Source organism: Vigna unguiculata, chromosome 1 (assembly GCF_037176805.1).
Source record: "Vigna unguiculata cultivar grain cowpea cultivar isolate G323 ecotype 2 chromosome 1, ASM3717680v1, whole genome shotgun sequence".
In the NCBI taxonomy this organism is placed as follows: domain Eukaryota; kingdom Viridiplantae; phylum Streptophyta; class Magnoliopsida; order Fabales; family Fabaceae; genus Vigna; species Vigna unguiculata.
This window is the reverse complement of record NC_140792.1, coordinates 31486415-31504158: the sequence shown is the minus strand read 5'-3', so window position 1 is coordinate 31504158 and position 17744 is coordinate 31486415. Positions and strand designations below refer to the sequence as shown.

Sequence of the window (17744 nt, the reverse complement as noted above, 5' to 3'; positions counted from 1 at the left end):
AAAAAGAAGATAAAGTAGATCGAGAAAATAATATTCATTTCCGTCTTCTTTTATGTGGTGAAAAAAGTAAGAAGATTCCCTTGGAAACACTCTGCAGCATGACTTATTATGATTTTTATATTATTTTTCTTATTTTGATCTTACAATAATCCCAACATAAAAGTTAGGGTTTTTCTTATTTTGAACAGACAGTTTAACTAAGATGATTCCTTTGATTAGTAAAATTTATTAATAATTATAAAAGTATTTATCTTTTTCTCATAAACTGTGCATAAAACGGTAATAAATAAAATATAGTTTCCATGATTACTTGTAAATATTTTATCATTATTAATGATCAATCAAAACAGAAAAAAAAAAAATCACCATAATTTGCTTGATTGATCACCAGAGACATGCACAAATATATATCGTAACAACTCATATCAATTGCATCATCTTGTGTTCAAAAAGGGAAAAAGAGAAATACAAAAGGGTAAGTAAAGCAAAAGAAACACGATGAAGTTTCTGAATTGTGATATTCACAGAGCAATAACATGTCAAATGAAGATAGGGTTAAACTTTTTGATTTCGACGAAAATGCATATCCAATATAAGAAATTATTTACCGAATATTCTGTGGATTTATAGGTGAAATTCCTTCTGATCAAAATAGCTTAAGAATAACAAAAATGGCTGATTTTTATGCATGGCTATTTGGTGTCTTGTCAAGAACCATTACATATGAAGTGAGGAATTCTAAATCTACAACAAGATCATGGAAGGTCCTAGCAATTAATATATCTTTTACGACATGCTAAGTTTGGTGTACTTGATGTCATCAGAAAATAACAAAAGAGTAAAAGAAAATAGATTACATTGGATGTAGCTAGTAGTTGATAAGACCGAAAGATCTTGGTGTAGATCATGTTAAGCATTCAAAGCACACCCAAATTGTGCAACGAGTTTAACTATTCTCCTCCAAGTTATCTCTTATCTTTGATGAAAAAGAGCAATATAAGCATATTTACTTGTTGGTGCAAAATAATAGAATAAATAAAAATTGAACAAATATTAGGTATAATAACATATTTTCCATCATTAATTTTAAGTTTTTTTCTAAAAAATTGTAATGTGTGTTTTCTCTCATATTTTTTACTTTTGACCATCATATAATTAACCGATTTATATTATTAAAGTGGAGATTATTGCATGTTGGCAACTCAAAAATTTATTCATAAATGTTTCGCCATACAAATAACACAGAAAACAAAGTTTAGAATCCTTATAGTCGATTGATTAAAAGTAAAGAGAGAAGAAGAATCAATCACACATAAAAATAATGTGGTTTGAATGAAATATTACCAAATTTTAATCTACGTCCACGAAAGAATTCATTGTAGATCAAATATTACAACTCAGAAGTTTCTTTCTTAGTAAAATCTCATTCAACAATACAACTCAAACGTTAACTCTCTATTGCATTTACGGTTAGAAATATTTTATTATAATTTAAAAAATAAAATAATTAAAATAAAAATTCTACTGTTACTCATGTTTTTATAGACTTTTAATTTATGAGTTAATGTTTTTAATGGCTAACGACTATATTCTTATTACTATTTACTCCTTTGTCTCCTTTTGCTACCTATAAATACCACCTAGGTGTATGAAAAATAATACAACAACAACAACGAAGACAACAAACATTAGAGTTTTCTCTGAAATGTTCTTCTTTTCTTCTCTATATTATCTTTAAGACAGTGGTCTTCATAAGGTTCGGAGATCCTTCGCTGTACTCGATCGATCTGATGGGTTGTTGTATCTTGGGAGAGAAACGCATATAATTTGAAACACATATGAGTGTGTATTTGTTTAGTCCTGTGCAGTAGGGGCGTTTTCTCTCTAAGGATAGCGTGTCTCAACCCAGGATATTTATACTTCTTACCTTTTATCTATTATTTATTATTGTTAAAATAATTGTTGATCTCTTATTAATATTCATTGTTTTATATCTTGTCTTAGTATTATTATTGATTTAATAATTATTATTATATCATTTTATATTTTTTATTATTATTAGTATTATTTGAGTAATCTTTTTCTAACATTCTTAGAGAGAAAAATTTCTTGTTATTTTTATTTTTGGTCACTCGTTTGTATTCATTTCTAAAATTAAAAAATAATATAGAGCTGAAGACTGAAAACACATTTTATTTTATGAACTAATGTGTTTGTTATGGTTATAATTAAATGAGTTTCAACTAAGCCTAAAAATTGATGTGTATAATTGTTTCTATTTCTATTGGTAACAATAAATGAAATTACGGATAAATGAAATTCATGTTCATTGAATAATTTTTTGTGTGATGTCTATAGCTGATGTTTATGTTGTTATATTAATTTATGCTTTAATATTGTCTATTCTTACCATTGATAAAGATGTTCTATATAATGTATATATTTTAAGTGTTTTGTATGAAAATAATTGTGAAATGTTTGTCATACTAAAAATATTATTGAGTTGTGAAACTTTGCATTTGCAAGGAAATAAAATTAGCTTGATATTTATATGAAAAAAAATGATTGATAATTAATTATCATATTATTGATTTTAAAATTATTGTTTATGACATGAAATTAAACTGAAATAATTGACATCATGCTTATGATCATGTGTGTGATGATAAAAAAAAATCTTCACATGATAAATTGAAAGGATGGTCAAGTAAAAATTAAACGTGTCTTCTAGATTTTTCTTTTTAAATGTTTTTCATGTTTCTGAATTTAGAAACTTGCTCAACAAAGTTATCATGTGATTCTTGAGTGCAATATGATTATTATTTCTAGACATTATTTTTTGGTTGATAAATGATATATTTGTGATAACTTGTTTGAGTTAAGTGTTTTTATCTTGTAATAAAATATTTAGTAACTTTTTCTTTGGTTATTACATATGTTGAAAGTATTGATATATGACATGCTATTATTATAATTGTTGAGAAGTTTGGTTAGAGACCATTCATATTATAAAATTTTGAGATGCAAAATTAATTAATTAAATAGAGAAGTGATGATACATGTCTTTACAAATGAGTGTTTTTATGTAAAATTCATGGTATAATTCATTAAGCAACATTTTCATATGGTGTTAATGTAATGATGCAGCGAAAGAAAAAAATGTTTTTGTTTGATATGGTAAATCTTATGCTTCAAGTTCTAGTTTGCCTAATATTATATTAGTGAAATTCTATATCTTGCTTACCATATTTTGAACACAAAAGGTTGTGATAAACTTTTTATGAGTTATGAAAGAAAAAAGAACCACATTTAAAATATTTCAAAGTGTGGGGGTGTCTTGCAATGCATACATGTTAATAAAAAAATCTTGGTTATATATTAATGTGAATTGAATATTGATTTTGGTGACACAAAATCACTTGTTGGTTATGGTTATGTTTTAACCTTGGATGAAGGTGTCATATCATGGAATTATGTTAAAAAATTGTTGTCATGATTTACCATGCAAGCATAAATTATTCTTTTTTTCAATGCATCCTGACAATCAAATTATTATATTTAAAGTTTTTAGTAAAAATGTCAATGAAATTGAAAAATTGACATATGAGAATGAGAGACAAATATATTAGAAACTTAAATTACTCATGGTATTGTCTCTCTTGACTTTGTCAGGTCAGAAAAAAATATTGTTGATTTGTTTATCAAAGGGTTGATGCATCAACAACAAGTATTTGAGTCGTCGAGGGGAATGAGATTGTAGCCCATAAATTAGTTGCAACAATGGACACCCATCTCCACATGAATGACGATCCCATGGAATTGAGTTCAATGGGTAACAACGAAGTTGTTGTTGACTAAAGTACACCAAATAATTTGATTAAATTTTATATCTCATTCCTATGGCGAGATGTACTATAAATTGTGGCAATAATAAGGTTGAGGTATGTGCATTATTATGCTTATTTTATAAAATACCTCTTAATAAACTCAATTGTTGAGGTATGTGCGTTATTATGATGGTTTTATAAAATACCTCTTAATAAACCCAATGACAATTATTGTAGGGGTGTGAGTCACGAACCACCCTTTGAGGGTTTACCTAGTGAGTGTGATGCTGGGGTCGCCATTGTGAGACATGGGCAAGTCTCTAAATGACACTCATGAAACAAGATACATGCACAAGGCCGTAACGTGCACCCACTGATTAGAACCTATAATGAACACCGATATTGTATGTGTTATTTACTAAAACCTGGTCACAGAGGATGTAGTTCAAGACAATCAAGTCTCTGCATTTTCTCGCGTGGAAGTTTATAAGTACTAGGTGTAAGGGTCAGACCCGAAAGGTTCCTTACATTGAACTACAATATTTTGTTTTAAAAGATAATATATATATTTTTTTTAAATTATGTAGGGGATTGTTAGAAATATTTTATTATAATTTAAAAAATAAAATAATTAAAATAAAAATTCTACTGTTACTCATGTTTTTATAGACCTTTAATTTATGGGTTAATGTTTTTAACGGCTAACGACTATATTCTTATTACTATTTACTCTTTTATCTCCTTTTGATACCTATAAATACCACCTAGGGGCATGAAAAAGAATACAACAACAAAGACAACAAGATAGACTTAGTTCATTGACAATTGTTTGTGCTACTAGTGTTACAATAAACTATGACAATTTGATCTTACACCCTCAATTCCTTGGCTAGATCCTTCAACCATATGGCTTCCTTCATAACTTTTGTCATGACAATGTACTCTTCTTTAGTACTCCACAAAGCCACTACCTTTCGTAGATTGACCTTCCAGTTGGTAGCAGTACCATAAGAAATGAGTACATAGTTTGTGGGAGACTTTCTAGTGTCTAAAGACCCAACATAGTTTGAGTCAAAAAATGCTTCTATAGGAGCATCTTCAATACATCACTTGGCTCTACTATAAATCATTTTACAAGTGATATCTTTAAATGATGAAGAATCCACTTAAGAGCTTACTAATGAGCTCGTCCAACATTTGACATAAAACTGCTAACGTTGTTCATCGCATAGGCTATATTTAGGTGCATGCAGACCATCAAATACATAATAGAGCCAACAATATTAGCATATGGAACACTATTCATGAAGCATTGTTCCATAACTGTCTCAAGATATTGTTCATCACTTAAATTTTAGTGAGATGTAAGTGGTGTGGACACATGTTTCAAGTTTGTCATACCAAAATTGTCAAGGACTTTTCTGAGATTGGTCTCCTAAGACACATATAGATGTTTATGTTCACGATCTTATGATCTCAATCCCTGAAATCTTTCTAGAATCTCCAAGGTCTTTTATTTCAAACTCCTATTTAGCTTAGCTTTAAACTTTTATACCTCAAGTTTACTATTACTAGCTATCATAATGTTGTCTACATAAAAAAATTATGCAATGAATAGAACGCCTACTAGAAACTTGAAGTAGATGCAAGTGTCATACTTGTTACATTCAAAACCAATTTTGTGTACATAAAACAATAATACAATGAATAGAACATCTACTAGAAACTTGAAGTAGATGCAAGTGTCATACTTATTACATTCAAAACCAATTCTTGTTATAAACTCATCAAATCATTTTTTCCGTTTCCCTGGGATTGTTTTAGACTATAAAAGAATATGTTTATTTTGCAAACATAATCCTCATTGCTTCCTATCTGAAATCCATTCGATTCTTTTGAAGTAAATGATCTCATCTAAGTGTCCATATAAAAAGGTAGTTTTAATGTCCATCTCTTCCAACTCAAGGTTAAGCTCAACCATGGCTAACAACATCATTGTAGTCAATTCTATCTCTCTGAGTAAAGCTCTTAGCCACCAATCTCGCCTTGAATTTTCATCAACCAATTTATGGATTTCCATATTTGATTTGAAGATCCTTTTACAATTGATCAACCTAGAATCCACATGTCTACGAATAAGGGTCCAAGTATTGTTTAGAAAAAGTGACTTCATCTCTTCAATCATAGCATCAAGCATTTAGTCTTGTTCTTACTTGTTAGTGCAGAGGAGACATTAGATGATTCATTGTTTAATATCTCACTAGCAATACTAAAAAGTATGTAATTAGCTCTACATATCCATACCTTTACAGAGCTCTTATTGTTCTTATTATTCTATATTTGACAAACATGCAATCATAATTGTGTCTATCTTCACTGAGAGCTTATAGTTTCCCCTGTTCTAAATTATTACACTAGTTATATGACAATAGATATATGTCTAACCAATTTAATTGGGCTTTAATTCACCCTCATGCCCTCGTTTTTCCTTTACATGCACCTTTCTTCCCCATTCTCCATGTATTTTTCCATCTTCATTTCTATTTGAGCTCCAAAGCCACCAACTAGTCCCCCATTGTTCCCAATGAAGGAGCCACTGTTTGCAACCTTGCACTAGAGAAGATTATAGTTGCTCGTGCTTAAGGAGACCACTTCTCTTCCATTTTTGGTCGCGTTGAAACATACCAACATTCATATGTGTCACTTCTGCTGCTCAGGGTCATGATAAGTGCTCATTTTACATATTTTACACATGCATTTTAAAACTTATCTAGTTTGATTTCATTCAATATCTTAAGGATTTTACTCCCTTTCATCTAAATTTAACTTAAAGCATTTATATATGATCATGTGTGGCAATTTAATGTATTTTTGATTAATTTCTGCAATATTTGAAGAAATAGAGAAAAATGACTTGGGTTGTAGAATCACGACTTGAGAAACTTTAAGACAGTTTTTAGAATATTCAAATTTTGCCTCCACAGCTCAAGCAGAAGATATGGTGCTTAAGCCACACGAAGAAAAACTTCATTATGAAGTAACCTCAAGCACCAAGTTTTGGAGCTCAAATCATGGAGGAAACCCACCATTGAAGGAAGTTATATGATCAAACTACAAGAACTGCACTCAAGCTTTAAGAAAACCCTTCATGGAAGGAAAACTCACAAGCTTGACCACCATGATTAGAGCTACAACCAATCCAAATTTTTCTATTAATTAAGTGGCAGACCTTCTGTATTTCATCTAGAATTCATTCGTCAGGGGTGAGACATCACATTGAGTTTGATTTTTTTAGGTTTGTGACCTAGATATTAATGTGCTTCTAGGAACAATGAATGAATGTTGATAATTTAATGAAACAATAACCATGCATAAGAATAGAATAGTGAAATCTAATTCCTAACACACCTTATTTTATGTGTCACATTTTCTTTATTGATTTTGAGTTATGGGTCACTATCATTCTAAAAACCAAATATATATCTTGGTTTAATTAGTTGGATGGTACTCACTTTCATTTAGATGTGTCAGTTTGGTACTCGATTTTAAAAAGATGTCAATTGAGTCACAACTTTTGAAAATATACCTCAATTAAGTCCTTCTCAGCAAAAAAATATTTAAGGTATTGATATTTAAAATGACTTACAAAATTAAGTATTGATATTTATGGATATGACATTTGGTATTAGAGTCGAACCATTACACTTGCCAGTGTGATTGATCCTGAACCAGGACATCACCAGGTCATTACTTCGACTACCATTCGCAAGTGTCGCTATCGTTGCCTCTACTCGTGCTCGAGGAGACCACCTCTCTTCCACCATTAGTTGCATTGAAGGGGGCCAACATTCGTGCGTTGTTGTTTTCGTTGCCCTAGGTTTAAGGTTTTGCTGCCAATATCCTACGTCGCTACCCTGTGTTGCTTCCGCTGCCTTGGGTTTAGGATTTCGTTGTTGTTGTTCTGCATCACCATGCCTCGTTGTGCCTCACACTTGTTGTTACCTTGCACCCTTACTCAACCTTGCCTTTTTTTTAGCACTTTTAAGTTACTTATGTTTATTGAATGTTGATGCTAAATCCTACAAATGTGCATTTTTTTTATTGAATGCTATGAATAAATCCTGCAAATTTTTAAGATTGACTTCAATTGGGAAGAAACATTATCTCAACAATGGTGCTTAACTTCTTCTTTTGTCATCTACTCATTATCTCTAATTTCTTTGGCAAGATTTAAATAATAGTGTAGGTTTTTCTTGCGCTTAGATCGACAAAATCATATTTCTGAGAGCTAGTGAATATTGGAAGTGATAAAATGGTCAATAATGTTGATTTTTCTTGTGCTTAGATCACTAAAATCATATTTCTGAGAGCTAGTGAATATTGGAAGTGATGAAATGGTCAATATGGGTGGATGAAATGGTAAAGCAACATATTATAGTGATTACAAGTGCAACTAATGTAAACATGTCATATTTCCTACATCTGTAAAATCTACATTATTGATATAACCAATGTAAAATGTAACAAATAACCGATGTAATATGTAATCATTGTAGTAGTGTAGATAATAGTAGAAACAATTTTAGCCTAAAACACCTTTGAAACTTTAGCACTTATCAACATACATCTCAATCATAAAAAATATAGCAACACAATTGAGTGAGAAGAAAAATATAGGAATCAAATTACTAATTATCCTTTTATCATACTGACATATAATCACTTCCTACTGACATTAACATCAATTTAGTAAAAGGGACCATATTGATTCTATTTAACAAAGATTAAAACGACATTGAATAAAAAAAATAATATATAGGAACCAAAACAAATAAAAAACCTAAATACAAATAGCTAATTACTAATTAAGTCTTAATAGTATGTCAAATCAAAGTCTATGTCATCTAGAAATCTTGTATTAAGTAACAACATTCAGACTAATATACTTAACAACATTCAGACTAACATACTTAACTCGAGCACTATCACCATCTTTAATAAACTTAATCAAATTAGTAAAAGATGAGAAATATATAACAGAAAAAGTCTGTTGTAGTCAAGACTAGAAATGCAAAACAATATAATACATTCAAAGAAAACTCGAAAAGTACACTCAAACTATTTAACGAATCTAGATTATATTTATAAGCACTCTAGATTTCATTTATGAGCATGAGTCATGTTTTTTAAAATTAAAAGAATCTGTATATGCAAATATGTGACATCATGTGTATTGTGTAATTCATTATACGAACCCCCTTAATTAGATAACATCAACTCATGCATAAAGGAGGAAGATTCTTCAATGCCTATAACAACTAATGGCAATCGCTTTGTTAAGCTTTCTCGGTCCAAATTGTGTGGTGTGGGCATGCTACAACCTTCATGTACGTTTTAACGAACAAAGTACTCCACTTTCTCATCCTTCAAATAAAGCCATATTCATGAACAAACTTTAAATTTTATTTCTCATAATTTCACACCTTTTAGTATGAAATTAATACCTTTTGGTACAAATCACGTTCTTTCCACAAGTTTATATATGCAAGAGTACTCAAAAATCTTTTATTTATTTACTTTAAAAAAAGAAAAAAGAAAAAGAAACACTTTCCCTCTCACATTCTCACATGTATGATGAAAGACATTTTTATATTTATTAATAAATTACTTCTCTGAAAATATTTGTAAAAATAAAAAGCACATACGGGATCAGTATAAATTGGTCTTTTAACACTTATATATGATGAATTAAAGATTTATCAGATTTAACACTTATGTCTTATAATATTTGACTTCTTTTTTGCCTTAGCACAAATTCCTTAATGCTTGCCGCAACAAAGGCATGTTGCCACAACCGACATGAAGCCCTTGAACATTTTTATTTGAACTCATTGTTCATTTATCTATAGGCTTTTTGCGAACCATAGACTTGAAAAGAATTCATTTGTTTCATGAACTAAACTCGTCTCAATAATTTAAAACTTCACATGTGCTACGTGTGTAAGAGCAGTTGATGGAGTGATTAAAAAATCTAAGGTGATCCAACCAAAAAAAGAAAATATGATTTTATAATGTCAATACAAGGTTAAACTTGCTTTCTCAATAATTGAGTTCTGCATTGGGATTCCAGAATAATAATTTTAACCATGCATGCACGAGTGTGAAAATGAAAGATAAAACAAATTAAATACAAGAAATCGATGTCTATGTTTAGTTCCTATCGTTCCGATGGATAAGGTGTGGAAGAAACTCGCCGCGTCGTCAAGCTCAGGCAGAGAGAAGCTTCGAGAGGGACCTGTCCATTCGCCCCTATAATTTCACCACCTTAATGCCATCATCAAACACAAGCACTTGTTTATTAAAATAAGTGGAATCCACTGTTATTGCTATTTCAATAGCCTTTTTCTTATATCATTATTCCATTCTTCTAAATTGCTAATTATGTTAGTATCTTTTCCGAGAAAATATATAAAAATGTTAAGCTTAATTGTCTTTTCTTCACTTAGTACTATAATTATGTTTTTACTTTTTTTGGGTTTTTATTTGTGTTGATGATGTTGCTCAATAAGGTTTCAATTCTGTCAAATGGAATCTTCATATATCACACTTGTACAATTTTAATAATCTCATCATTGGAATGTTGAGGACCCAATTGATATAATTGGGATCTCTGTGGGTAAAATCGTACAATTATAATAATACTTAAAACACTAAAAGTGTATTTAAGTTAAAATGTTAAAAAGATAATAAGAAGAGAATGTCGTAAAAAAATAATTCTAATTATTTCTTGTAATTTAAACAACATTTTCTTCCATTAAAAGAATAATTGCCATTTTCCTTACCTAAATTGTATCAGTAAATAAAACAACCCAATCATCGCTACGTGGAATCCATAATGTTCCTTGTATACACACACAACAAATAAGAATATCCTGTGGCTTACGTATTATACCTAGTGCTAAAGGGGGTCACGTGTGAGCTCCATGGTGAGATTCTTACACGCTTCAAATTAAAAAAAGACATCAAAATTATCTTTGTTACAAACTTTCAACCATAGTTAGTTCTCAGTACCGTTATGCCACAAAACTTCTAAGTGGGTTTAGAAGCTATAAATACCATAGTGGGTGCAACGTTTTTCACTTAGGAGACACAAACAACATCAAGTGTTCTTCCTCTGTACACAAAACTCTGTTCCTAGTTCAGAGTACCGTCCTTTACCTCGTACACATATCAGAGAGAAAAAAAAAATGGAAGGAGATGGTTATTGTGGGGGTTTCTTTCAGAGGTGCAAGCCTTACATAGCCATGATTTCTCTGCAATTCGGGTTTGCGGGTATGAACATAATCACTAAGGTCTCCCTCAACCGTGGGATGAGCCACTATGTGCTTGTGGTTTATAGACACGCCTTTGCTACTGCGGCTATTGCTCCTTTTGCTCTTGTTCTTGAGAGGTACCTATGGCAGAAGAAAATACAAAAGTTTTCGCTTCCTTGTTTTGAATCTTTTCCTGATCAACCTTCTCATCTTCTTTTGTTTGTCATTGGCAGGAAAGTGAGGCCCAAGATTACATTTCTTATGTTCATGCAAATATTCGTGTTGGGTCTACTTGGGTAACTAATTTTGCTGCTCTGGACACCCGTGTTCATTATGATCGATGCATCCAGAAAAACATGTTCTAAAATTTTCCCTTTTTTGTTCTGTTTTTATAGGCCTGTGATTGATCAGAACTTGTACTACGCGGGGTTGAAATTCACTTCCCCGACCTACTCATGTGCAATAAGCAACATGCTCCCTGCAATGACATTTGTGATGGCTGCTATTTTCAGGTATATTTCAACACAATATCAGTGAATATTAACTCTTTTCATCTGTTATAAACTTATTACAATTTTTCTATTGTTGACCTGACATGTTTTTTTTCTCTGCTTGGGATGAATTAGGATGGAAAAGGTGGACATTAGAAAACTTAGATGCCAAGCAAAAGTGATAGGAACTATAGTAACAGTTGCTGGGGCCATGTTGATGACATTGTACAAAGGTCAAGTCATCAGTTTCTTGGGTTCTCAGTACATGCATCACCCCAGAAATTATGTTCCGGAAAACACCACTGGTTCTGGGGAAAAGGATTGGTTTAAAGGCTCTATTCTTCTCATAATTGCCACTCTTGCTTGGGCTTCTTTCTTCATCCTTCAGGCAAGTAATCAAACTCAAACTGTGGGGGGAAAGTACCTTACCTACTTCTTTGATTCTTATTCATGTGACTGACTCGTGTTACATTATGCTACGGTTAATGCAGGCAGTAACACTAAGAAAATACCCTGCTCAGCTCTCTCTCACAGCACTTGTGTGTGCCTTGGGTACACTGCAATCAATTGCAGTTACCTTTGTCATGGAGCACAGGCCATCTGTTTGGACCATTGGCTGGGATATGAACCTTCTTGCAGCAGCCTATGCTGTAAGTCTCAATTCATGAGCTTAGCACAGTAGTTTCAGATCATACAATCATTTTTTTTTTCTATTTTGGTGGGTATTTGTGAACCATAGGAGAGTCTAAATGGACGTATACTTTGGTGAACAGGGAATAATATCATCAGGAATCACCTACTATGTTCAAGGGATTGTCATGCAAAAGAAAGGGCCTGTTTTTGTAACTGCTTTCAGCCCTTTGATGATGATTATCGTAGCCATCATGGGTGCTTTCATCCTTGCAGAAAAAATATATCTTGGAGGGTAAGTACTCATACTCGTACTCGTAATCCTTCGCTCACTGTTCCCATTCCCAATGAACGGTTCATGCTTTTAGCCACAAAGAAACTTCGCTTTCATGCGGTTTCGTCTCACAGCTTATAAGTTGGTTTTAACGGAGCCACTTGGCTTTATCATAAACTAAAAGCTATGTATTTATTACATGAAAGTCGAAACATCGCAATCTTAAAAGGCTCACACTTTGAAACAGTGGTGGACATGTTTTCGGTGCTAATCCAATAACTGATGTGGATTCATCTACTTGTGATTTCAGGGTCACAGGAGCTGTTCTCATAGTAATGGGACTCTACGCAGTTCTGTGGGGCAAATACAAGGAGAACAAGGAGAAAGAAGCGGAGATAACCATTGAGGTGATGAAGTGTTGTTCAGAAAATGGGAGGCTGGAGACTGTGGTGGAAGATGCTGAAACAAACAACGATATTGAGATGCAAAAGGGTGAAGAAGCGTCCAGAGAGTTAAGGGTAGCCATTGTTGTTCCAAAAGTTTGAAGTGGTAGTGATGATTAGAAAGGGGAGAATGAATAATAGAGGCTGCAATGAAAAAGGGTCGTTAACTGAGGAGAGCAGAAAAATTACGAGGGGTTTTTGTTTTGTGTACTCACCATCTTTTTCGGAAAATTAACTAGAGTTTTCTTTTTTTTGGACCTTGTGTGGACCTTACTGTCCATAATGTAACTTAATTTTTGCACACTTTGGTGGAAAGGAAAATTGACATTGCAGAATTCTCTGTCTTTCTCTTTCTCTATACCAAGTGAATAATTCGCAGAATGTTAATTGCTGACATCTAATTGCAGGCATAAAGGGTCTAATCTACATGAAAGATTTCTATAATTTAAGCATTAGATGCTGCTTCTTTACCTTCTTAATTAATTTATTCATTAATTGAAGCTGAAACTTATCTAATCATACAAGACACAAGTTCCCTGATACTCGTTTGGCAGAATATTACAAGAACAAAGTAAAGTAACCTCAAGATTACATGCGAATGCTTGAAAGAAAGCATGGTACACTTGTACGCTAATTTATGCTTCCTGAACAAACAGAATTTCTCTGACATAGCCTTAAAAACCTAGTCAATTATCCCAAGGCTAGCTAAACTTACAGGGTAGAGGTAGATCTGTTTAATAAGATTTTAAATAAAAAAACTCTCACAGTAACTCTGCACGATAAAATTTATGATTAAGACTAATTTATAAAGTTCTAGTATTACACTTATCGTGCATAGGAATACGAATAAAGACTATGTTCTCTGCATAAGGCAATGCTCATTTCCCATAAATTTACAAGATTTTCTTGCTAAGATTTCACAATGTAACAAATACTAATCAACCTTTTGGGATTAGTCAACCTTTTATTCCAGATAATCAATGTTTAGTTCACAAAAAATAATCAACTTAGTTAGAACTAAGAAGAACTGGGACAGGAAATCAGGAATGTTCTAATTTCAATGGCCCAGCCACAAGATTTTATTCTAAATTAGTAATTAAGTTAAAGGATTATATCCTGAATTTCGGAGTAAAAATATTTCACTCTTGTTTTCAAGAACAGATTCTCTCCTATCTGTTTATGAATGAGCATCCAATTATGTGAATGTGATAGAACATATCCTTCACTCACTGAATATCTACTTGGGAGGAACAGTTGCATCACTGATTCAAAGTGATGCAACCGTGAGATTAAGAATGAGACCATCATTATGAGATGCAGATTTACAATTCCATAAAGTTCTGCACAAAACATTCTGATTCTTAAAACTCCTTTAAAAATGCAAAACCATGGTTCTGTCACCATCGTGTGTCAATTAAATGGCCAATTTGGAGGAAATGTGAAATGTTAGATACACTTCCACCAAACAGTGCCTCGTTTTGCTCTAACTTTGATTCTCGTGGAAGATTAGCATTGTGTTTTTCTTTGGTACTGTAGATGAACTGGTTTAAACATGGTTGACAAAGTCATTCTGAATTTCTTTGTTGTTTAGAGTTAGAACTCTATGTAATTCAACCTTGAAAGGCACACTGGGTAAATGAGAATTTGCAAAATGAAAATTTGAGGTTACCAAACAAATTTTGATGAAGTTTGTTTGCTCTTGGATTAATTAACAGTTTTGGAACTTTAACGAAGAAAATGGACATTAGTGGATGATTAGGCAGCATTATTTAATTGGTGGTAGATTCAGAATATGTTTGCTCTCATCTACAACAGAAAGAGTATGACAAAGGGTCCTTCTTCAAAAGTAATTAATTAATTTTGGAGTATGACTTTGTATCATGGACCTATATGCTAGCACCCACTAAAAATAAACAAAAAATTAGAGATATCTAATTAAAATCTTACTTCAAGAGAAAAAAAAAACGAATCTGAGTAAACACTTACAGCAGATAAGGAGAAAAACAAAGTTTTCTTTTTAAAAACAAACCTAAGTTAAAGCTTCAAATCAGCACTTTAACCTTGTTTCTTAAGATGAATCGATGCTAAATTTTCATACCTAATATTTTGTTAGTGTTTTGACAAAGTCATTGAAAAAGAGAAACGTACCATCGCTATAAAAGAATCCAGAGATCAAATCTCAAAAAAATACTTTCAAATTATATGTATTAACGTGCATTGAAATCCTTCAAGACTGTATCAACCATAGTGTGTAATCCAAAGGAATCATACTATTTTGGTATATTAAGTGGTATCAAGTCAAGAATAAATAAGATGTTTAAATGAATTTATTTTCTTAAAAATAACAAATTTAATTGATTATAAAGGATTGGTTTTATTATTGGTGGACTTGTGACCGAATAGTTAAATGGATTTCATGGTGTAAGATTTTGTCCATTAAAAATAAGACATTTATGAGCAAGTAATGCAAATTTCAGTTAATTATGTAAGATTGGATAGTCTTAAAATTCTCTTCTTAAAATAATATCAAATCATCCAAAATTTATCCTAATAAAAATTTGATATATTCTAATACTCACTATTTAACCATTATTAGATAACTGTTTAGTCTTATGATTATATATATATATATATATATATATATATATATATATATATATATATATTATTGCATCATTCTTCTAACAACTTGAGGGTGAATACATTATACATCAATATCAATATAAAAACATAGATGAAAACAAAAACTTGAATTATTTGAGAGATGTGTCATGGCCAATTAGCATTAGACATCTGATGCAACGTCCACTACGTATTGCAACATGATTGTGTATCCACTTTTGTACATGAAGAAGAGTAAAAAGGTTTTTTTTTTTCTGTGGGGTGTTTCAAGATTTTCACAAATCCAACAACTTTCTAGTATTGAAAAAAAAAAACTGCTATATTTCATTTATTATTTTTGTAGACCTGATATGAAAGACTTATTGTAGTCAATGATTCAGAAAACCTAGCTTAAGGTGATCTCACCAACAATGATGAGTTTGTTTGGCGAAGTGGGGGGACATGTTAAAGCACTGTTCACATTTCCTAGTGCACCACACACTACTTCAATGGATATTCTAATCATTCATCAAAAATCATCCATCACAACCACTAGTACACTATATAACAAGATTGGAAATTAATTGCTACTGTATATATCTTTTTACCACCAAAATAAAAATAGATATGTTATTAATGGAACGAAGTATTTGTGCAACATCTATTTTCCACATATTCTTGGTTTAATATTTATTGAATCTTTTTTAAAAGCTGTGTGTGTAGAGACAAGAGAAACCCTATCCGGGAGACACTAACGAGCCTCACAACAGTGTAAACATTTACACCCACCACCACTTCTCCTTTTATTTACTATTTTTTCCTCTATTAATTATTAATCTATTGTAGTCGTTGTCATCAATTCTCACACAATGAACTTCACTTTTATTATCATGCTGGGTATGTCATCCTAGATTTCAATTTTGGCAATAAATTACCAAAGATATGCGAGAAATCAATAAAATATGAATCATATTTGGAGCTTGCACAACGGCAATGGGTACACCTTTATGATACAAAATTATTTTGTGCAATATTGGAAGTCGGGATCTAAGATGCTAAATTGGTACGGTAAATCAAGTATTGTATTTGTGTTAAGAATTCAAGCGTGAGTCTAAGTCCCACGTTAGTTAGAAATGAAAAAATAGAATACTATATAACGATAAAGACTCATAAATCCATTATTTTAAAATTTTTGGTTAAGAGTAGGATCAATTCCTTATATGGTTGGATTTAGGTTTCATTGCTCGATCATGTATTATAAAATAATAATGTAGTTTAGTACTTACATAAAAAAAAAAAGACAACAAAAATTGTAAATTTGACCTTCCGTTAATAATTTGGTAAACTAAAATTGATTTTAAAAATTTAGAATAGAAAGAGTAAAAGATTATGAATTCAACTTTTTTTATTAACAAAAATTAACAATTAACATCGTTACAATTTTCAAATAGATATCAATACAGTAATATTTGTTATATCTTTAAATATATTTTTTATCATCCAATAAGTTATTTATTCTTTTTCATCTTTACGAAACTATTTATGGAAAAGTAAATTTATTAGAAGGAATTATACTTCTATATTTTCTATGAAAATAAAACTGTAATAATTAAATCATGCGACATGACCTTGTACACGTCACTGGCATCACCTGAAGAAACGGTCATCCGTCGATAAATGTATTTGTTTGCTTTTTTGTATTATATTATTTTTATTTTTACATCATAAACCAATATTGATTCATTCTTGTGGCTAAGAAACTCAGAGTGGCAGATATTTCGTGAAAGTTCTTTACAAACATTACTTATTTTAAATTTACTTTGATATAACTCAAACTATTCTAATTAAAATTTTATAAAAACAAATTAATACAAAAAACAAATAATAAATATACAAAAAGAAATATGTATGTTAATCACTGTATACAAAGGAAATTTTTTTTTGTTAAGAGAAATTCTTGTACTTTATAAAAACTTGTATTTTTTATATTTTACCGACATACATAATGAAAATATATTTCCATAATTTAAGACATTTTTATTTATATATCTGAAATTTAATTAAAGAATAAGAAAAAATTGTTTGCACAATTAAGATGTAAGAAATAAGAAACTTATAATATAAATTAGAGTTCAATGCAAACAAATAACAACTTAAAACAAAAT

The 17744-nt window shown here is 31.1% G+C and overlaps 1 protein-coding gene across 1 annotated transcript; it reads left to right on the top strand.

The window, feature by feature from the left end:
- Positions 1 to 10958: 10958 nt before the first annotated feature.
- LOC114162446 (WAT1-related protein At5g07050-like) lies at positions 10959 to 13313 on the top strand. The gene is made up of 7 exons (XM_085671399.1): positions 10959 to 11277; positions 11374 to 11436; positions 11536 to 11652; positions 11767 to 12023; positions 12127 to 12281; positions 12405 to 12556; positions 12846 to 13313. The coding sequence occupies exons 1-7, from the start codon at positions 11075 to 11077 to the stop codon at positions 13078 to 13080; spliced, it is 1182 nt and encodes a 393-aa protein (XP_085527525.1). The 5' UTR covers positions 10959 to 11074; the 3' UTR covers positions 13081 to 13313.
- Positions 13314 to 17744: the final 4431 nt, after the last annotated feature.